Source organism: Notolepis coatsorum, assembly GCF_963971535.1.
Source record: "Notolepis coatsorum genome assembly, chromosome: 18".
NCBI lineage: Eukaryota > Metazoa > Chordata > Actinopteri > Aulopiformes > Paralepididae > Notolepis > Notolepis coatsorum.
Window position 1 is genome coordinate 70,504,299 of NC_140182.1, and position 23,833 is coordinate 70,528,131.

Here is a 23,833-nt window from a genome sequence, read left to right on the forward strand (position 1 = left end):
TATACCTGTATGCCGTGACAATTAAAACTCTTGACTTGACTTGACTTGACTTGACTTGGAGCGTAACAGTAAGAAGCATTTTGTATGAAAGTATTCTGTACTTCTGTATGACAACTATTAAAGAAACTTGAAACTTGAAACTATTACGTTACCATTGACTGAAGGAGTGCTCGTTGTCTTGTCAATGTAACATAATGAGGAGACAGTAGGGATGTCCGATATTATCGGCCGACCGATATTATCGGCCGATATCGGCAGTAAAATGTGATATCGGAAAATATCGGTATCGGTAAAAAAAAAAAAAAAAACAATAACAATTTTTTTTTTTTTTTTTTTTTTTTTAACATTTATTTAACCTTTATTTACCCAGGCAAGCAAGTAAGAACCAATTCTTATTTTATTTATTGTCAAAAGTATGCATGTTGGTTTAATTCAACAACAAGAGATATGTAATGTTAATTTTTACTTTTTTAATTATCATATTTTGCACAGATAATGCTTACATTTAGAAAGCCTTTTGAATGCATCCAGTGAAATTATTAGTTACCTGAAATTATTCCGTTTTTTTGGGGGGAAACCCTGCATATATCGGTATCGGTTGATATCGGTATCGGTATCGGTATCGAAATTAAGAGTTGGACAATATCGGAATATCGGTATCGGTAAAAAAGCCAATATCGTGCATCCCTAGGAGACAGTAGCCAAAGTAACCAACAAAAGATATTTAATTATAATTACCATGGTTTTGTAATCAAGGAGTAACATAAAATAATGACAAACAAAACACAGAACTGTACAAACAGGATCAGCACCTCACACAGGGGAGAACAGAACAGTTATACAGGAGGGGATGACGAGACAAGACACACGGCAGGCCTCGAAACACCTGGCACCGTTCTTGGGGAGGGGAAATGAAAGAGGCTGGACTGGGATGGCACAACATCGTTCGGGAGGCCAAAAACCTTGCAACATGGAAAGAAATCGTCAGTGGCCTATGCTCCGCAGGGAGTGCAAAGGCTTAAGTCAAGTAAGTCAACTAACCTTACTGTCATGCACCAGCACCTGTCCTAATATACTAACCTACACTACACTGTAGCACTCAACACTTTGATGAACATTGTTACTCAGCAGATAGAGTGACTTGTCGTAGATAACTTGTAAATCGCTTTGGATACAAGCGTCAGCTACTGCAAATGACTAAATGTAAATGTAAATGTAAACATACACAAATTCACAATTATAGAACCAATTCATGCTGTCAGTGTATAGATCCCTAAATGGCCTGGCCCCACGGTACCTGACTGAGCTCTTGTGTCTCCACACCCCATCCATAGCCGCCCCTAAACTGTGGAATAGCCTCCCCTTCCACACCATGAGGTCAGCCCAGACCCTTGATGTCTTTAAGTCCCGGCTAAAGAATCAACAATTCTCCCTGGCCTTTGACCAGAGCTGAGCCTGCCTCCTATAGGTTGTTACTTTTAGTCCTTTTATGCCTTATCTTTGTAAGCTGCTGCACTTTTTTTTCTTTTATTCTTCTTTTACTTTTTATTTCTATCTGAAACCCTGCACTTATTTGTATTTGCACTTACTATATTATTTAGTATATGTATTGTATATGTATTTCTTGATATGCTCTTATTTGTGAAGCACTTTGGTACAGTCACAACTGTTGTAAATGTGCTATATAAATAAACTTGATTATGATTATGATTATCAATAGTACTATGGATACTGTACAACTCCTCCTATAGCCTATACTGTGCAGATGCAGTGTGAGGGGACATGGAATACAGAGATATATACACTAATTGACAACTGGCTATATGCCTGTGTGTGTGCGTGCGTGTTAGACTCATGCCAGCATCTATGGGAACGAGGGAGAGAGGCCATGCTCGTGCACAGTGTTCATTCATGTATATTCAATCATTCCGTCTGCGCGCTTGCCTTCAGGCGGATTACGTCATCGCACTGCCATTGGGTGCTAGGAACTATATAGGTTATTAAATTCATATGGAACTGTGGTGTATTGTTGGTGCGTCGTTTACACAGGAATGCTGTCGAGTAAACGAATTATACCCACATTGGTTTATGTCGAAGAGAAAAAATAGTAGATTATACGAAAGTTAAGAGAGGAAAGAAGGAAAGAAAGAAAAATAGAAAGAAAGAAAGAAAGAAAGAAAGAAAGAAAGAAAGAAAGAAAGAAAGAAAGAAAGAAAGAAAGAAAGAAAGAAAGAAAGAAAGAAAGAAAGAAAGAAAGAAAGAAAGAAAGAAAGAAAGAAAGAAAGAAAGAAAGAAAGAAAGAAAGAAAGAAGCAAGCTATGCCTTTACCAACAGCCATCAGACTGTATAATGCCTCACTGTGCCTCACTGAGCACAGAGTAAAACACTATACGACTGTATATTTTTTATAGCCTACATATTTTAGAAGGTATTTGACTGTGTATTCTTATTTTTGACTACCTAAATGTTTATTGTGAGCGATCTGTGGTGCTGAATTTCCCTCTGGATAATAAAGTACTATTATATTCTCTATAGAGGCCGTGCTAATGTATAGGCCTACTGTGTATGCAGTCCGTTATCTCGGGACGCGGGGGTGGACCGCTATACTCCGCCACATGCGCGCTCTCCACGACGCGCGTCTGCACGGTGAAGAAGAGGAGCCCTGCAGTGCCGGAGCGTCGCGGAATAACCTCCTTCTGCATTTGTGTTGTTTGGAGGCACTGGCTGCTTTAGTATTTCGGGCTGTCTGTGTTAATAGGTAATAATATCAAAAGGACGAGTGTGTCGGTCAAAGAGTCACCATGGCTGCGCTGTCGGGAGGAGAAATGTGCGTCAAATATCTGATGTTCGCATTCAACCTAGTATTCTGGGTGAGTTCATACTGTAATCTCTCCTGGCGCTGTCAAGTTATTGTTTTCATAAAATATACATCATAATTATGTTGCATACTTGCATGCTAGCACACGCACACACACACACACACACACAGTCACACACACCGTGTTGTGCTGTGTATGTGTGTGTGTGTGTGGTGTGGGAGGGGGGGTGCTAGCATGCAAGTATGCAACATAAAATAGCATACGTGTTGTGGTGTGTTGTGTGTGTGCGCGTGTGTGCGTGCGTGCTAGCATGCACGTGCGAGCAGGACTAGTCAGTCACTGAAGTAAACTATCCAGATGTAGGATCATACGTTATTTTCCGGGATGTTCTTGTATTGATTAGATTTTTCTTACTAGCCGGTGAGTGTCGAGCACAGGTCGGTCTGCGAGAATAATGATCCCCAGTGGCCGAGTGACCCAATTCCGCGCGTACTTTGGAGTTTGCGCGCACGGCATTTTAATAATTCGCAGGGGGGGGAGGTTTATTTTGGCTTGTTGGGGGAGAATCTGTCTGCAGGAATAATTAGACTCCTGTCCTGCACCGTCACGTGACGTGAATAGTTGCGCATGCCGTTGACTGTGGGAGTCAGCCAGTGTGTCTGTGTGAATGAATCCTGGACACCCCATGTATTTATATCATACTGTATATACCCTGCAGGGTGTGTCTTGCACTGTCTGTCTGTGTGATGTGTGTGTGTGTGTGTGTGTGAATTATTATGGGATGTGTGTGTGGGTATGTGTGTTGTTTTGGAGCCTATTCCAGACCATATGAATGCCTCTAATCTGCAGAGCTATAGATAGAACAGTAATCCAGGGGGGTAATAGTTGATTACAGGGAAGATTTCCCATTGTGTGTGTGTGTGTGTGTGTGTGTGTGTGTGTGCTTGGTGTGAATATGTGCTGTATCGACCACCAACATGGACACCCTGCTCCCAATAACAACAGCCTCTATAGGTAGAGCATCGGAGAGTAAGCAGATCCCAGGCCAGTGGGCAAAGAGAAGCCTGATTAGATTCAGGAGGCTAACTCAATCACTCACTGACCCACACACAGCTAACCCAGTCATGCCAGCCTCTCAAGTCTGCTCACAAGCCTCACGAGTCCCTTTCATGAATTCAGACAACAGTGACTGTACTGTTCCACTGGTACCTTTATGATCTGTAGCCTTATGAGGTGAGATAAGATAAGATATTGCTTTGTTGATCCCCTTGGGGATATCCAGGCATCATAGCAGCATGGGGAGGGGGGAGGGGAGGTACAGGCGTGGGCAGGGTAATAGTAAAAATACATAAATATAGGCAGTACAATTCGATCTGAATATAAAAATATGAGGAAAAATAAACAAAGGTGCAGATGAGGGCCTGTATGCCCTATTGGTTATATTATACGTTACAATAGGCAATAAAGTATTTGAATCTGAATATATACTATGAGTAAGAGTAAAAGTAAACAGTATGCACAAGGTGCAGTATACACAACTGGCATGATATAAGTTGTAGTCTGTGCAGGTTTTGATGGTTAAGAGTCAGACGTGCCTAATAGTGCTTGAGTTCTGCAGCCGTTAGTTCTCCAGCTGCTGGCAGCAGTTATGAGGCATCAACAAGTCTGAACAGAGCTCTCTCTCTCTCTTGGCTGATACCTGCCTGGGCTGTCATGTGCCACACAGTGTAGGCACTGCGAGATATGGACACACGAAAACACACAAGCGCAAAGGGACAGACACACAGTAGAAATCTACACATTGGGGAACAATAATGTTGTTTTGCCTCATTTGGCCCCACCTCCTCCCCTCCCCTACCACTACCCCGGGGTTTGTGTCTACTAGATCCCATCGCCTAGGAGGACGTGGGCCACAATGACCCGGAAGTGGGTCCTGAAAAGTCCTGAAACATCATCATTTTCACTTAAAACAATCCTAAAACGGATCCTTCACTACAGTCCTGACCTTAACCTGCCTGTTCACACCCCCCACGGTCCATCCAGGCGATGGGATCTAGACACTCCCCTCCCCAGAGCCCTACCTTTGTGATCAGGTGACTGCCAGGGCGTGGCATAGCTACTGCTTTCCCTTTCTACCTCTCTCTTTCTCACACTCTTTTTCTCACCCCCCCCCCCCCCCCCCCCGACACCATTTTGCATTCTATCCTCTGGGGAGGAGAGCGGCTTGTTAGTGAACCGTCTACCTTGCTGTAACACGTTCTGTAGCTGATAGCAGCCCGAGCTGATAGGAACGGAGTTTCAACATGGCAGTGGGAGGAGGAATCAAGTGTGTCAAGTATCTCATGTTTATCTTCAACTTTGTCTTCTGGGTAGGTGTACTTTCTTCAACTCTTTAACTCTTTTATTTTGCGAGTGAGTGAGGGGTCTGCGTGTGTGAGCGTGTGTGTGTGTGTGTGTGTGTGTGTGTGTGTGTGTGTGTGTGTGTGTGTGTGTGTGTGTGTGTGTGTGTGTGTGTGTGTGTGTGTGTGTGTGTGTGTGTGTGTGTGTGTGTGTATGTGTGTGTGTGTGTATGAGTGAGAGAAGAGAGAGAGAGAGAGAAAGAGAAGGATGTTGACTGGAAGTGATAGCTCAGTATAGTGCACAGTGACAGTAGTATAGCTCACTTCCTCATCTAACTGTTTTTTTCGTTTAAAGTCTAATCAAGTTTCAAGTTCAAGTTTCTTTATTAGTTGTCATACAGAAGTACAGAATACTTTATATAAAATGCTTCTTTCTGTTATAATCTGCTATGTTATCCACACAAAAAGCACACTCTTGCTCTCATGAGTGACTACACAGCGAAGAACGCACCGATGGGGGGAAAAAAGGTCATACAAACATACGCAGATAAGCACATGAAGCAATGACGGAGAGCAAGGCTCTCTGCTAGTTAATAATTTATTGACCTACCTAGCTGGCTGACCGTGCTAGTCCCTGGGTGTGTGTGTGTGTGTGTGTGTGTGTGTGTGTGTGTGTGTTCATATTCTGTGTACACACACACCGCACAATACAGCAATTTGTACTCAACTGCACTCTACCAAAACCAATACTGTTGGTTTCTATCCACTATTGGACACAGCCTGCAGGACCCATGGTGCTGAATAAGGGAATCTGGTGGGCTATGTATGAACGGAGCAGATAGGAGAACACACACACACACACACACACACACACACACACACACACACACACAAGTCACACACACACACACACACACACACACACACACACACACACACACACACACACACACACACACACACACACACACAAGTCACACAAGTCACACACACACACACACACACACACACACACACACACACACACACACTAGCAGCTTCTGGACTGGGTAATTCAGAGTGCATGGCAGTTACAGAGCTCTCTTAGCAGGCTCTCTCTCCATGCACACACTATACTTATCAAGAGCATGGATGTACGTGAATGTGTGACTTTGGGTTCCTTAGAAGGTTGGTCAGATATGAAGATATGAAACAGCATATGGTACTTCCTGCACTGTGGTTACTGTATCCTGCACTGTGGTAAGATATAACTGGATGTTTAGCAGAGGTGAGAAGTTGGCAGATGGCCAAAGATGTTGCATTATTTTCCCCTGATGCATCAGTATAGGCAACTTTGTCAAATATTACAGTAAAGTTTAGAAACATTTAAACATTTTTAACATATTTTATTAAAATCTCAACCCACTGAACACTTTTTCTATTTAGATTCTTCATGGGTGAACTCCTACACATATTATGGATAGAACTACCACAATTTCTACGTTAAAGGCATAATCTGTAATACAAATACAAACTAAAGAGCAGCCCCACCACCAAAATACAAAAGACAGGATTGGAAAAATGTTAACATTCCAAAATTGACAGATAGGTCCCTTTTTGTTTACACTAGCAATGTTTGTAAACATTAGAGTACAGACCTAGGCTATACTTTCAGTTATGATAAGTTGACAAAAAGCATAATTTGCATTCACAACTCAAACGCTTTCATACTGTATTTGAATATATTGTCAGAAAATTACAGATATGGCCTTTATGTGATCATCACATTGTTACTGTGTTATTGATCGGTCCTCACTCCACAATGGTGGAACAAACTTCCCACCACAATCAGGACCGCCGAAACCCGCTCAAATATCCACCGTCGACTAAAAGCCCACCTCTTCAAACAATATCTGAAAAGAAAGAAAAAATAATTATTATAAAAAATTAAAATAAAATAACGTTTGTACTGTCTTTTACTAGTATGCACTCTGCTACTAAGGAATCTACCTTTGCCTATATGCTAATTATGCACTCAAGACTGTAGCACTCAAGTTCAACACAGTTACTGACCCTTAGCTGCCACAGTTGGACCCTTCCTGCTGACTTGTTGTACACAACTTGTAAGTCGCTTTGGATAAACATGTCAGCTAAATGACTAAATGTAAATGTAAATGTGTATGGACTTGTGCTGCCAGGGACTTGCACTGTAGATGCAAGCTGCAATAGCATGTCGGTTAATAACTAGAATAATGCACTCAGTAGAATACAGACCTAACAAGCTCCCCATTTGCCATTACCCCGCTGTTACTGTACAGTCACACTTACCATTTTACTGGGTACATGATGGAAACAATAGCTGCCTATATTGCCAGTCTCAACGGGCCCAGGCTGTAAATCCATGTTTTATGTATTAACAATGGTGATACTACCTCACAGCATACTAAAAACATAAAATACGTAAAATACGTAAAACATACGACAACAACAACATGACATTTCATGAATGCTCACAGTGATGTGTGAGTCAGGAGGTACGCTCGTTTCAAAACTGAAAGTGTGGCTGCTGATGATGGCACTAGAATCCCCTAAATCAATAGGTTTCTTCCTCTAGGATCATGGATGTTCATAGAAAATGTTATGGCAAGCTAGGACATTACCTTTCAATATATCTTGTTCACTGACAAACAAGCTTGCAAAAAGGTAACCCCCTTGGCAGAAATAATACACTGTATGTGATAGTAAATGTACTACTGTATATTTGGAATATAAACATATAAATATATGGGTGTGAAGGTTATTAATACACCAATGTGATAATAAGTGATAATAAATACAGTATGTAATAAATGTACTGTATTTGATTATGAACTAAATTAAGGAACGTGATAATGAATGCGCCACACATGACTGTATGTGATAATGACTCCACTGTGTATGTGTGACTTGTGTTGCAGCTCGCAGGCACAGCTGTCCTGGCTATAGGCCTGTGGCTGAGATTTGATTCGAAGACCAAAGGTCTGTTTGAAGGGCCGGACTCCCCCTACGTCTTCTACACAGGTAGGATGTCGTCAGCCGCCAAGCCTTTGACCACGACTGTTTCACAGCTGTGAAAACGTAACAAAAACATGAATTATCACGTGGGCTGTCTGTGACTGTGACTGTGTGTGTGTTTGCAGGTGTGTATATCCTGATAGCAGCCGGGGCCTTGATGATGGTGGTGGGCTTCCTGGGATGCTGTGGGGCCATCCAGGAGTCTCCCTGTATGCTGGGACTGGTCAGTACAACTCCTAATTGACTTTGAGATCCTCCAATCAGAACTGTTGCTTGTCCAAGGGAACAGTTGTGATTGGAGGATTGAGAAAAGAGGGCAGGGCTTGGGATAGGTCAATCGTTCCACATACGCCCCCTTTTACTCTGCTCACTTTTTCTCTGTTTACTAACATGCAACAATAGGGCATTCAGCGTTTGATGAAATGTGAGCAACCTTTGAGATGGATGTCATCATTGGAGAGACTGTTAACACTTTCTGCACCAATCACGTAATATTACGTGTTTGCTCGCCAGCGGTTGAGCGCCAAACACGTAATATTACGCTTTTAGATCGTTTGATATTTTCCCTCTGATCCCCGTTCTAAATCATCACCCGGGTCATTCTAGCCGTCCCTGGGTCATTTGTGTAAATTGGAATTGCAATGCCGATCGAATATCACCAGGTGGCAGTATCGTCTGTGTCTGAACTGGAATTGCATTGGCGTGGATACACATCTTCCTTTTATTTATTTTTTGGTAGGGGCTCCTCCTCCTGCTTGAACAGAGATTCACATTGATCGCCTCGAAATTCCGTTGCCTAAGCGTATTTTACCATCGAAACGTGTATAGACCTAAAACCCCTTGATGATTTTGTGAAGGTACATATGTACATGTTATATACCTTTGATTTGGGAGTATTTGGGGGTTCAGGGAATCAACCAGAACGATTCGGGCTTATTGCACATAAGGCGTTTTATCTCGCAATCTGTGAAAAAAGACTGGATTATCTTGGAAATGCGCAATGTTTAGCGTGTAATAAACTACAAACTACAGTGTGTACTGTAGAAACAAACAATTTTTCCATCTTGCACTACAAGTAGTGTCTGTCAAATGAGCCACACCATTGTCTCCACAGCTATAATACAGAACACACACAGCTTCGCAAACATAGTGAAACACAGCGGAAACGACTATTTTAAGATGGCCATCTAGCGGTAGAGATGGATAGAACGGCTGGTGCAGAAAGTGTTAAGATGGCCGTTAAGATGCCTTTGATACATTAATATCGGCTACTAATGTTGGTTAATAATAATAATAATAATAATAATAATAATAATAATAATAATAATAATAATAATAATAATAATAATTCATTACATTTATATAGCGCTTTTCTAGACACTCAAAGCGCTCCCCACAATGTAGGGTGGAAATTGCCTCCTTCACCACCACAGCTGCTTTAGGTTTAGCCATCAACAGCTGGTACAGTGTAGCACAGTTCAATCAGTGTAGCACAGTTCAATCAGTGTAGCACAGTTCAATCACTGTAGCACAGTTCAATCACTGTAGCACAGTTCAATCAGTGTAGCACAGTTCAATCACTGTAGCACAGTTCAATCACTGTAGCACAGTTCAATCAGTGTAGCACAGTTCAATCACTGTAGCACAGTTCAATTACTGTAGCACAGTTCAATCACTGTAGCACAGTTCAATCAGTGTAGCACAGTTCAATCATTGTAGCACAGTTCAATCACTACTGTAGAACTAATTTGTAAATGTTATACAAATATAGTTATAAATGATTTAATAATAATTTACGAATGTATATAAATGGTTTGTTCATGATTAGTTCATTATCTACAAATACCTTATAAAGGTCTTATAACTGAGTGTTATTATAAAGTGTTACCAAATATTTTTGTCAAAAGAGTCTCTCCAAAACGTGTTTACATTGCATTAAATCATGTACACACTTTCACTGTGAATTATCTTCTGACCCTTCTAAGTGAAAGGTTGATCCTCTGTGAGGCCAGTACTGTCACTTGGCAGCACCTGCGAGGTCCTTTAAGCCACCTTTAGGCTGGCGTTATTATACCTCTTAGCAAGTGTGTATTATAGCCTGACCTTGTGGCAAGTAAGAGATGAGGGGTGTCTCTCTCCTCAGCAGTGTGTACTGAACAGTTTCAAGGCCAGAAAACAGTCTTGTATTGGTTTCACACTCCCTCTCTCTTGCTCCATCATCTCTCTCTCTCTCTCGGTCTCGGTCTCTCTCTCTCTCTCTCTCTCTCTCTCTCTCTCTCTCTCTCTCTCTCTCTCTCTCTCTCTCTCTCTCTCTCTCTCTCTCTCTCTCTCTCTCTCTCTCTCTCTCTCTCTCCCTGTGTGGTCTCTCTCTGTTCTCTCTCTCCCGGTGTGGTCTCTCTCTCTCTCTCTCTCTTTCTCTCTCTCTCTCTCTCTCTCTCTCTCTCTCTCTCTCTCTCTCTCTCTCTCTCTCTCTCTCTCTCTCTCTCTCTCTCTCTCTCTCGCTCTCTATCGCTCTAATCCTCTCCTGTGCTAAATCAGGAGGGAGGAGTCTATGTAAACTGGGTGCAGCTCTGGTCAAATGACCTTGTTTGCTCATGTGCATGCACACACACACACACACACACACTCACACACGCACACACACACTCACACACACGCACACACACACTCACACACACACACACACACCACACACACACACACACACACACGCACAGCGTATCAGGTCATTTTCTTTCTGTCTCTCTGTCCTACGCAGTTCTTCTTCTTTCTCCTGATCATATTCGCCATCGAGGTCGCGGCCGGGATCTGGGGATTCTCCAACCAAAGCAAGGTGCCCATACTGACACACCGTCCTCTCCCAGGAGCCCATACTGACACACCGTCCTCTCCCAGGAGCACTGTTAAAGTGGAGATGAAGCATAGCGATAAATACATATTCATAGCATCACATTAGTATTTAGATAAGCCACAGAAAAAATCACGTTATAAAAATAAGCAGTTTCTAAGAAAAAACGATTTGTTATGTGCATTTTTGAAGCATTTATCATTATGGGCGCGGCCATTTTGTTGCTGACGTCATGGGGCTGGTTTGGTGTATACACTGCTGGTTAGCTGCCTATAGTGAATGGGTCAGTCAGTAAATAAAATGTTTGCTAATAGCCTCGGCAAGCTAACGGTAGCTGGCTACACAGCTTGTCGGTGTGCTAATAGCCTCGGCAAGCTAACGGTAGCTAGCTCCAGCAGTTTGTCGGTGTGCTAATAGCCTCGGCAAGCTAACGGTAGCTGCCGGCTCCAGCAGCTTGTCGGTGTGCTGGAGCCTCGGCAAGCTAACGGTAGCTGGCTCCAGGCTATTAGCACATCGACAAGCTGCTGGAGCTCCCGACGCTCGGCTGGTTGAAGTGGAGCTAGGTAGCCAGCAGGCTGAATGCTCCGCGACGCTGGTTGAAGTGGATCTAGGTAGCCAGCAGGCTGAATGCTCCGCGACGCTGGTTGAAGTGGATCTAGGTAGCCAGCAGGCTGAATGCTCCGCGACGCTGAACTGCCTGGGCCGGTCTGTCTGTCGAAGACTGAGGGAACCGCGTCCGGCTTCAGCTGATTAGTGGTCTTCTGGACAAACATCCCACCCCAACAACATAATCCGAGGCAATGAAGTGTTCGCTGCAGATCCTCCTTCCCTGTCCAACAGGCTGGTTGCGCCGCCTGAGTGCAGCCAGCCTGAGCCAACGTGCCAACAACACTGTTTTTTTCACTGGTAGTTTGTGGAAATTAACCAACTTTCCTCTCTTTCACACGGTAAAATTAGTTTGAACAGCCAGGAGCAATACAAACAGAACCACTGCGGTCCCGTTGTTTTGTAGGCAACATTTTATTTACTGACTGACCCATTCACTATAGGCAGCTAACCAGCAGTGTATACACCAAACCAGCCCCATGACGTCAGCAACAAAATGGCAGCGCCCATGGCGAAAACAGGGAAATTATATTTGATTTTTCAGACAAATAAGCAGGATTTCACATTTTATTATAGGACCCTGTCTTACACAAGGTACACAACAAACAAACTAGGATCACATTGTTCACTGCTTCATCTCCCCTTTAAGGGTTTACTTCAATAAGGGGCGGGACCTGATAAGCATATTGCTTCTTCCTATTCCTTTTCAGACAAAAGACTGTTTTGTTTATTATTTTATCTTACTTTATTATTATTTTTTTTTACAGCTAATTATCTTGGGATTTCTTTTTTTTTACATTGTCTTGTTTATATTTCTTGTTTGAAATAAACTATTCATTCATGCATTCATTCAAATTATTCATTCATTCAAACTATTCATTCATTCATTCATTCAAACTATTCATTCAAACTATTAATTTATTCATTCAAACTATTCATTAATTCAAACAAACTATTCATTCATTCAAACTATTCATTTATTCATTCAAACTATTCATTCCCTCTCCTCATGCTGTAGGTGGTGGACGACATCACGAGGTTCTACAGGGAGACGTACAGCGAGTACGAGAAGAACCCGGCAGACGAGCGGCTCAGAGACACACTGCGGCTGATCCAGACCGGGGTGAGACGGACAGGTCGCTTCCCTCAACAGTCGTGATTGGAGGCTCGAGAAAAGAGGGCAGGGCTTAAGATAGGTCAATTGTGATTCAGACGGGAGTGACTCCACTCTGAGAGAGGAAGAGACAAAAAAAAGCAGGAAGTTGAACTCTTAGGGCCATTTAAGACATCTTAGGGACGATTTTGGGATTCCCCAACCATCCCTACGCTTGGATTCGGCCCTGACTAAGAGCAGGATTTAGGAGCAGTCTTAACTTGACAGACTGTTGTGCTCCGTGTTCTTAACACTTTCAGTGCCGGGCTGTGTTTTCCTTTTTACCCCGTTGATGCCATGGTCCACGGCCCATGTAACGTTAATATCGCCTAATCTATGTTTTAAATTATGCTATGTGTCTAATCTGCCCATCGCTTATCAAAGAATCATTTTCCAGTCAACATTGGCAAAGCAGATTCTGTTTTTATCGCTTCATTCCCTTTTTATAGCATTTTGAAAACCACTCTGTTTCGAAGAAAAAACAACACATTCCATGATAATCGCCTTTTACTGGAATATTCCAGAACGTTATCATTTGTCGGTCTATTTATGAATAGTTTTCAAATAAACGCTAGATGGTCAATAGTATATGTGTGCGCACGCACACTCGTGCCGTGCGCTGATAATCGCTGCTATTATTTCCTCATGGCTTTTACAGTGAAACAGCCATATCACATATAGTGGAAACGCTTATATCTCCATGAAAACGAGTCTGATTATCCTAACACTGATAACATAGATTCCTTACCTGACATCAGATGGTATCCAAATGGTATATTCCAATTCCTGATCACCATTCGAAAAAATCGATAAGTATATTGATCCAACGTGTGTACAGTATAACCCATGATCGCCGCAGCTCAGAGGCTCCAGAATGAACTCTGGTAACTCCGGCTGCATCAGTGGACTGGAAAATGTGGACTGGAATATATTTTTTTCCCATCCATTTTCATTGAGTCCATTCCAAAAGGGTGATTTACTATCTGGGAGACGATAGGGGGCGCTTTTTCACATCTGATCGCCGGCGGCCCCTGGATCTCCAACGGTAGGCTTGCGTGATGCAATATGATTTCAGATCGCTAAAAAAAGAAAGAAAAATAAAATCAGAGAAAAGCCGTGACGTGGCTTTCAACATCACGATCGTAAACCCGAGATTAGCCGTGAGTGGCGCTCAAAGTGTTAAGGGCTTTATTTGGGAGGAATCATAGTGATTCCTTCATGTCAACTCTACAGGCCTCCTTGAAATTAATTAATCATAATTTAAATAATAAATGACAATTATAATATATAATATGACAAAATTACTTAATTACTCAGATATTCAAACACAATTATGCAATTATTGTGAAATGATTGAAAATAATAATGATTTAATGCCTTATGTGGCATTTGTATTTCTTATTAGTTAAATATCTGTTTTATTGATTAATTATACATATACTACGTACTATACGTACTAGATACTACGTATCTAATGAATGAACAGGATTAGGATTTAGATACTATATGCTCTGCCCTATACGTACAGTAAGTACAGTACACATATTAAGGCCGCCAGAGTCGGGCGTACCATGAGCGGACTGCATGGTGGACTGTACTACTATGGCAGGGCAGTATCTGTGATCCCCTAATAAAACAAGTCATTAGAATAATATAATACTGCGTTCATTCATTACGCACATAGACTATACAGCGCGCATGTGTGTGCGCGCATGCGCTCTGCGAGCTGTACGTATATATGATGACAATACATTAATCTAATCTCATTTTGATCGGTCGCTAAGCGCTTCCGCTACCTATATCGGCCACCATTTCCACCATTGCGTGCACGGCTGCATCATCAGTTGCATTATAATGAGCTGGAGCATGCACTTCCTTTATCTCAAACTTGTTTTGGTGACATACTTTTTGCGATTCCATTCCACGAGCTATCGGAGGCGTGTGTATTAGGTTTGGGCGGTATAATTTTTTTCATACCGTCATACCCTGCTGACATAATACCCCGGTATACTGTATATGACGGTATGACTTTCATTTTCATCATACATAACGATTATATTGAAACACGTTGAACCTAAATTCCTTAGCATTTAGCAACCTGTGTTACCAAGTAAACAAATCACGGAACGGTAGCTAGTTAGCACGCACCATCCAGGTACTACTATAACGGGGAGCATGTCTATGTTCCCCGGGTCCTATGTTCCCCGGATTCTATGTTCCTCGCTTTGATTGATTGAAAATTTTAGACCACCAGCCCTGATTCCAAACTCTAACCTTAACCAGTTCGAAAGAGGGCCTAAGCTTAACCAGTTCGAAACAAGGCGGACATTAATAATTAATAAAATAATAAAAATTTATAAAATGTTCAATCTATTAATCAATCAAGCGGGGAACATAGGACCCGGGGAACATAGGGATGATCCCCTATAACGTTAGCTCCCAGTCCCAGAATGGTAGCTAGTTAGCACGCACCATCCAGGTACTACTATAACATTAGCTCCCAGTCCCAGAACGGTAGCTAGTTAGCACGCACCATCCAGGTACTACTATAACGTTAGCTCCCAGTCCCAGAACGGTAGCTAGTTAGCATGCACCATCCAGGTACTACTATAACATTAGCTCCCAGTCCCAGAACGGTAGCTAGTTAGCACGCACCATCCAGGTACTACTATAACGTTAGCTCCCAGTCCCAGAACGGTAGCTAGTTAGCACGCACCATCCAGGTACTACTATAACGTTAGCTCCCAGTCCCAGAACGGTAGCTATTTAGCACGCACCATCCAGGTACTACTATAACGTTAGCTCCCAGTCCCAGAACGGTAGCTAGTTAGCACGCACCATCCAGGTACTACTATAACGTTAGCTCCCAGTCCCAGAACGGTAGCTAGTTAGCACGCACCATCCAGGTACTCAGTGTGCGACCCATAGCATGATCTTTGGGTGAGCCGCGTCGGGGGGGGGGGGGGGGGGGGGGGGGGGATGCGCGGCGCGCGGCGCGCTTCTCAGCGAGGAGTGCTCAGGTGTCGGACTGTGTAATCGCAGACGTTACTAGTCTGTAGCCTGTAGTAGGTAGAGTAGAGTTAGAGTAGACAACTCACTTACCGTCCGGCCGTCTGGACGGGGCTTCCACAGCACATTCCATGATAAAAAAAAGTATCTATTTAGTTAGATAGAGATGATTATCTCTCAGACTCCTGACTTACTAACAATATGAAATACTCCTGGTCCCAAGCATTATTTTCTCGACTGACGAGTCACTGAGCTTGCTTCGACCACTAGGAAACGCGCCCATATTTCATATCATATTTGAAGACCCTAATAGGCTACATTTATTTTCTTGCTGCATTTACATTGGCTGCGACGAATCGATACATTGGCTGCCTGCAGTGACGCTGACGCCCACCACAGTCACCACTGTGAGTGACGTGAATCTCAAAACAATGATTTATATTTAACTAATAATAGTCCCCACGGCCACCGGAGCAGCACCAGCCGCAGGTGTAATTGCGCCTGTAGATGATCCGATTCCCGCCTCCTGCTGCTCTGTCAGCTTCACTGTCAGTGAATAATATATAATAGTAATTTAGAGACCCCCCAAAAAATCGCAAATCAAGTTTGCAGGGAAGCTGATGTCTGATCTAGGGGAGCTATAGCGGACCGGGCTCCCCTCCTGGATCGCACCCTGCAGGTACTACTATAACGTTAGCTCCCAGTCCCAGAACGGTAGCTAGTTAGCACGCACCATCCAGGTACTACTATAACGTTAGCTCCCAGTCCCAGAACGGTAGCTAGTTAGCACGCACCATCCAGGTACTACTAACGTTAGCTCCCAGTCCCAGAACGGTAGCCACGTAACCCCGCACCATCCAGGTACTACTAACGATAGCTCCCAGTCCCAGAACGGTAGCCACGTAACCCTGCACCATCCAGGTACTACTAACGATAGCTCCCAGTCCCAGAACGGTAGCTAGTTAGCACGCACCATCCAGGTACTACTATAACGTTAGCTCCCAGTCCCAGAACGGCAGCTAGTTAGCACGCACCATCCAGGTACTACTAACGATAGCTCCCAGTCCCAGAACGGTAGCCACGTAACCCTGCACCATCCAGGTACTACTACTAACGTTAGCTCCCAGTCCCAGAACGGTAGCCACGTAACCCTCTGCTGGCGCGTGCTGTGCAGTGCACTACAATCAACTCCGTGTCAGTGTAATAGCAATCTGTGACGTCACGGTATTGAGAATCATACCGGCGGGATCTCGAAATACCCTGGTATACCGTAATACCGTCATACCGCCCAAGCCTAGTCTGTATGCAAATTACCTAGACGGGAACGCACATTAATGTTTGTCAATGAGTGACATTCCTCATTGCCGGCATCCCAGCTGGGATCGTTTGGGCCACTTAAGACAGCTTCCCCATGCGTTGGTGTATCAGGGTGTACTTGTTGGCGATTCTGTCTCAGTCGGTTCCAAGATGGTTGCCCTAAGAGAAGTCTTTGGGAAATGTTGGTGAATGAGACCCACTGTTCTTACATTTACTGTAGCTGACGATTTTATCCAAAGCCACTTACAAATTGTCAGCAATTTGTCAGTACCTCTCTGGCAGCTAAGGGTCAGTGGTATTGTTCGTCAAATAGTAACGAGCTTGAGTGTTACACTCTGAGTGCATAGTAGTATAGACATATTAGGATGATAGGTAGTAGTATAAGTATAGCAGCATAGTAGTAGGGTACATTTTAAGTATTTTTATATATTTTTTTATTATATATTATATATATTATTTCTTTTGTATTATTTTTTTTGTATTTTTTTTAAACAAACATGACAACACACGATAAGATATACAAGCATTAATTAACAGTGCATATCCAATGAAATCACCATTTAGTTAAATGTCTTATACAGGATATACCCCTAATACCTGCTATCTAGTACCCTACACACATATGCTCTAGTTCGTACCCCCCCCTCCCGGACCCCCCATTGGCTAATCCATCCATTATAACTTGTTCCTAACCAGACACTACCTTTATATGCTAGCTTTTATTCTCTCCACCACTTCTAACCACATTGTCATTTTGGATTCATATTATATATTATATTTTTATATTATATATATATTTTATATTTTATAATATAATATAATGTAATATTTTACAATATATTATATAGTACATATTATTATAATAGTTATAAATCATATTATATATAAAAATATATATTATATTTCTATACAATATATATTTTATATTTTAAAATATAATATAATTTAATATTCATATTATCTTATATTATATTGCATATATTATAATAATAAATCATATTATATATGTATGTATTATTTATATATTGTTCTTGACGCTTCCTGTGCGTGTGTACAGCTGGACTGCTGTGGGCCAAGCGGTACAGTGTTCGATGCAGCTAAAGACACCTGCCCCCCCGGGGACCTGCTGGCACAGCTCATCACTAAGGTACCATCCTCTCTGTACACACGCTTGCAATGCAGGTCAATACATTCAGATTGTTTCATTTAATTTCAAATCTTTATTTAAACTCGAAAGGCAACTGAGGTTTCCCTCATTCACGGTCACGTCCAGTGTACATACAGAAATGAGCAAAAAATAAATAAAAACATCAAATCATAACAAAGAGACAACAAGATGAGGCAGAGAGCAAGGATAACAAAGAGGTGGGCATAGATTAATTTATTTAATCTAGATGAATCTATCTGCAATCCTGGAGTTAATCTAGATTAATCTAGATTAAAATGGCTCATTTGAAGTCTGCCGAAGGCATTCAAAATATGTGTGTTCTACCTAGGGATGGATATCGTTAGGATTTTATCGATACTACTACTCTTATCGATACTGCTTAACGGTTCGGTACTTTATTGACATTGCTTTATTATTTATAACTTTATAATAAATATTATTATTATATTATTCAGCAACAGCAGCAGCAATGTTCTTTTATATAACTTTATAAATAAATTATAAATAAATATAATAAATAAATATAATTTCTTCAGCAACAGCAGCAACAATGTTTTAAATGTGTCTGAATTATAGACTTTTTATAATAAACAACAAATATACTATATAAAAAAAACGATATACACTGAATGATTAGTTGTTACCTAAAGCCCTTGGACTCCACTGTAGAGAATGGGTGCAGGCCTTTGACAACAAACTGGGTCACAGCCCTGTGACACTCGCCCCACATACTTCTGTCATCCTTCCTAGCTGCTAGGGTGAAGGGACTTGGCTGGGACCGGTGGTGGTAGAGGGAGGAGGGGTGGGCTGGGACATGGTGGCTGCAGCCTCAGCCTGACAAATGACAATCTATAAAAAGTTGTCATCTTTCAAATATATTTGTAGCTAAACAATTAGCTAAGCAATTATATTTTATTTATTAGCCTATTTGTAATAATTCGTTATTAGCCTAGCTAACTCCGTATTATCTTGGCTTACCTGCAGTGGACGTGCATGGAGATGGAACACTGCGAGCAAAGCAGTCGAAAATGGTGCATTTCTGCAGACTAATGTTATGTTTTGACAACAGATGTTTTGACAAATTGCTTGTATTGCCACCCATACTTGCAAATGTTTTATTGCACTTGTGGCAACGTGCGTTGTCGGCATCGACTTTCGTAAAGTGTACCCAGACTTTCGTTTTGTTCAATCTCTCCGCCATGATGAGCGCAGAGCTCGGTCTGTGTCCTCCGCGCTTCAACACGGAGCCACGGACAGGCCCCGCCCTTAAGTCCCCGTATGTGTGTGGCTCGCTGAGTCGCTGCGGCTCGCTTCTCGTGCAGACAGAGAGAGGAGAGGAGACCCAAGTTTGAGAATAGATTAACGGCGTCAATTGTATTATCGCGCGATAATAGTCCGGCGTTAACTTAGCCCGGTAACGGCGTTAACGGCCCAGCTCTAATTAAAACACATACAATTCGATTGACAAAGGTTGGAGTTCAAGGTTTTAAACATTTAAACATGGGGGAGGGGGGAGGTACAGGTATGGGCAGGGTAATAGTATAAAGACATAAATATAGGCAATAAAATAAGATAAAAAATAAACAGTGTAAACAATGTAATTAAAATGATTTACCTTAGACATAATGCTCTGGATCTAAAATGATGTCAGAGATAAGAGATGATCCATCAGACACAAGGCGATTAAGGTGAAAGGTGATCCGAGTGACGTCAGTGGAAGCAGCTCTGGCACGGTGGGGTTTAAAAACAAATCAAATTCACTTCCATACTATCCACACTCTTATCACACGAGCATATCCGCCCTCCCTCTTCAGATTTCAGTCTGTCTGCCCCCTTGAGGGGTTACTATGGCAACACTGCATTACTGAAGGCAGTGAAAGACCACACGTTTATAGGCTGTGTGTGTGCCATAACGTATGTTTAGAGAGGGAGGGAGTCAGCTGAATTTGTGTGCGTTTCTTATGCTGCAGAGCTGCCCTGATGCTATTGACGAGGTGTTTGACTCCAAGCTGCACATCATAGGAGGTGTGGGCATCGGCATTGGAGTTATTATGGTAAGACCATCTCTCCTATGAAATTAGAATATTTATTAAAGAAAATGTTTTTCCAATGATGTTGTCATAATGTCTACTGGCCATTGAAAGCTATTGAGTGGTAAACATTAGATTTACATTTAGTCATTTAACTGACTCTTTTATCCAAAGCGGTACAACTCTTTCAGCTGAGTAACAATATTCATCAAACAGTGTTGAACTCGGGTGCTACAGTCTTGAGTGCATACTGTAGTAGTAAAGATATATGAGCATAGGTAGTAATATAGGCAAGGAAGATTATTCAGTGGCAAAGTGCATGATAGTAAAAGACAGTATTATTATTAAAAAATGTATTCTCTTTTCTCTTTTTTCCCCTCTCGTCTAAGATAGAATAGAATTCTGAGAAAACATTCAAAAACTTGCAAAAGGAATCATTACTACAGGATCGCAGACATCTGGGCCCTGTTCCTTGTATGTCGCTTAACATTCTGTATTGTCGCAGTGAAAGGGTTAACCATTTGGTTACGAGGCAGTGAAAGGGTTAACTAGTCCCACATAACATGAATGTCTGCAGTATCGGGTTATCTACAGTAGCTGATTTACATCTACAGCTAGAGGATTCAGGTTCAGGATTGAATAGACAAGCGTGGATTCAGGCGTCTAGGATGACTGCGCACATGTTCTGCCATACAGGGAACACGAGTAGATAGAGGAGACCGTGACGAACAATCATTTGATTGGCTGATGGCGGCGTTGTGGCAAAAACCTGGGAGAGGAAAGACCTCCCAGGTGGTTGAGCCAGACGATAATAACGACATGAGCGACAAAAGTCATCCATATGGTGAGATATAAAACTGCCAAAGCATCTAAATGTCTGCCAACAGTCTTGGCTGACATTTAGTTTGAATAGTAAAATTCCATGCGTCGCAAAATAATTTCAAAGCAGGCGGGAGTAGAGATTGGTGATTCAGGGTCTGGATGCAGGCCAGGATCCAATCTAATCCTGTAAATAACCTGCGTTAAAATGGCAGATTTGAGCTGAAGGAGTTGTTGGTTGCTCTAGTAACAGGGTCGACTAAAATGTAAGCTTGCATCAAAGAATGGAAAATCCCCGGGCTCATGTCAAACTGTCAACAGTTGTATCCAGTTAACTCGGTTATCCACGTACAAGGAACTAGGGAGGGGGGGGTCTCTGTTATTTATAGAAGACAAGACACAGACAAGTAGACAGGATACCCAACTACCACCAGGCACAAATGATTTCCTTTCTCCCAGGTGTTTGGGATGATCTTCAGCATGCTCCTGTGCTGCGCCATCAGGAAGTCTCGGGAGGTGGTGTGATGACGACCCCCCGCACCTCCGGCACCTCCCCCAAATCCCTTGTTAATGTTGCATGATGATGTCATTCTCAGAGTCACGTGACTCTCCACTGCCAATAGGACAGGCGCTCGTTCAGGAGGAACGGCCTAAGCTAGGCTCCGCGTGGATATTCTTGCTTGTTACATCGCGAAAACGCGGTTCCTGTCACAGATGGAGGCAGATGATTTATAGATCAGGTTATTCCGTACTGCCCCCCCCCCCCCAGAAGCTCAGGCCCACCCTCCTGGACTAGACGCGATGTGGTCGATAGGCCCATGTATAGAACGGGCGTCATCTCTAATAACAATGGAAATGTAATGTGGAAATGTGTAATTTGTGGTCATTCGATCTAAATGGGTGTATTGATGTATCCAGAACACATTTCTACTGACTGTCCGTGGGCCACACACTGGCAAAGGGAATCATAGGCTGGGACCAAGGAATGATAAAAAAGAAAAAAAAGAAAACTCCAGCATGATACAGCAAATAGCCAATGAAATTCTTTCATTCCTTTTTTTTTGTAATAATAACCAATGAAAGGAAAAAGATGGTGACGTGTAGCCAATGAAATGTCAGGCTGTGAACTGTGGTGAGTGTGGTTCTTTCATACCTTTAAAACCAGAGCAGCAGGTTTTATTTCTCCAGTATAGAAACACCTCTTTATCCACAGTCAGCGCAATCTTGTGTAAAATGTGTAAATATAGTATGTGTCAACCACAGGAAAGAGGTACATAATGTATGTTATTTTATAGCCATGAGTAATATATTTATGTATTGTATAAGTAATATATTATAATATATATATTAAGAAAAACAGGGCGATTGGGAGTCAAACTAACAATGCTTAGGGTAGGGTGTGAGTGCACTCACCACTAGACTAAGCGCACTCACCACCCAGCACAAGCATTGTTAGTTTGACTCCTGATCGTATTTCTTTTTGGGGGGGGGGGGGGGGACTTTCACTGATACGAAATGTAAATAATATATTACTTATATAAATACAGTATATATAACATAACATAGATTATGTACCTTCTTTCCTGTGGTCAATTGAGTACTTTATTTAAGTTTTCTGACGAGACCGCGTTGTCACAGTAGATACATCCCCCTCCTTCATCCACCTACAGCCATGTTGAAAACGCCTTGAAGTCTCCGACTCGTTTTGTAAATGTCTTTTTTTTTGTAAGCAATTTCTAAATTGAGTTTTGTTTTAACGGTATACAGTTTGTCTGACGATGAAGTTGAATGATGTAACTTTTTATAATGTCCTTTTCATCTCACAGTGACCGGGTTGATTTAAATACCGTATGTTGCACAGAAAACAAAGAGATGGAATTAAGAGAGCCAAATAAACTATAATCTCCTACGGTATCTGAGTTTGGCCTGAAATAACTTTTGTGTTTATGAAATGCATGACAGAAAGAAAGATGAAAGATGAACCAATGTAGTACACTGGTTCTCAGCCCATCTTGTGTCAAGGACCCCCAAATTGATACACATTAGACTGAGCACCCCCATTTAGTCACATTTCCTCTCAGGGAAATGCAGGTTTTAATCTGCAGGTTTAAAACATTTACATTTAAGACTTTTTAATACCACTTAGAGCAAAATTGAATACCAATTTCACAACTATCTAATTCTCATTTTGGCTGATTACAGTTGAGACTATATCCTCCCCCAGTGAACTAAGCTATTCTGATTTGACTCGCTATCATACGTAGCTCGGAGCTGATCTGCAGTAACGCCCCCTCTATGGTTGTAGCGCAACAATTCGCTCAACAACAGAGTGAGTGGAAATACAGACACTTCCTCAAGCGGGTGCCGACAGAGAGAGGCAAAGACCGAGCGAGCGAGAGAGGGATAGAGAGGGAGAGAGGGACACAGGAGCTTCGGGGAAACACACGCATTTACACACAACCTCCCGACGTGCGGGATGGAGCTTCTCCACTCGCATATCACTGTCAAAATAGCTTTAACTCCCACGTGCGTGCCCGTATTCCGATCCATGCAATAATATTCACAGGGGTATATATTGTCATTTGAAACAAGTTACCAATGCATTGTCCCGAGGGATTATGCCCGCCGTGGCGAAATTTATTAGTATCCCCCTTAATCTCTCTATATCTCTGTCTCCCAGTGCAGACTGTGG

General features: G+C 42.3%; 1 protein-coding gene across 2 annotated transcripts; it reads left to right on the forward strand.

Moving 5' to 3' along the window:
- The first annotated feature begins 2,616 nt into the window (after positions 1-2,616).
- Positions 2,617-23,055, forward strand: cd9a (CD9 molecule a). Of its 2 annotated transcripts, none has more exons than XM_084335606.1 (8): positions 2,617-2,870; positions 8,095-8,197; positions 8,317-8,414; positions 10,950-11,024; positions 12,664-12,768; positions 18,182-18,271; positions 20,263-20,346; positions 21,601-23,055. In XM_084335606.1, the coding sequence occupies exons 1-8, from the start codon at positions 2,802-2,804 to the stop codon at positions 21,664-21,666; spliced, it is 690 nt and encodes a 229-aa protein (XP_084191732.1). In that variant the 5' UTR covers positions 2,617-2,801; the 3' UTR covers positions 21,667-23,055. The 2 variants fall into 2 exon arrangements, with proteins under 2 accessions (XP_084191732.1, XP_084191733.1); XM_084335607.1 differs by lacking the exon at positions 2,617-2,870 and adding an exon at positions 5,009-5,188.
- Positions 23,056-23,833: the final 778 nt, after the last annotated feature.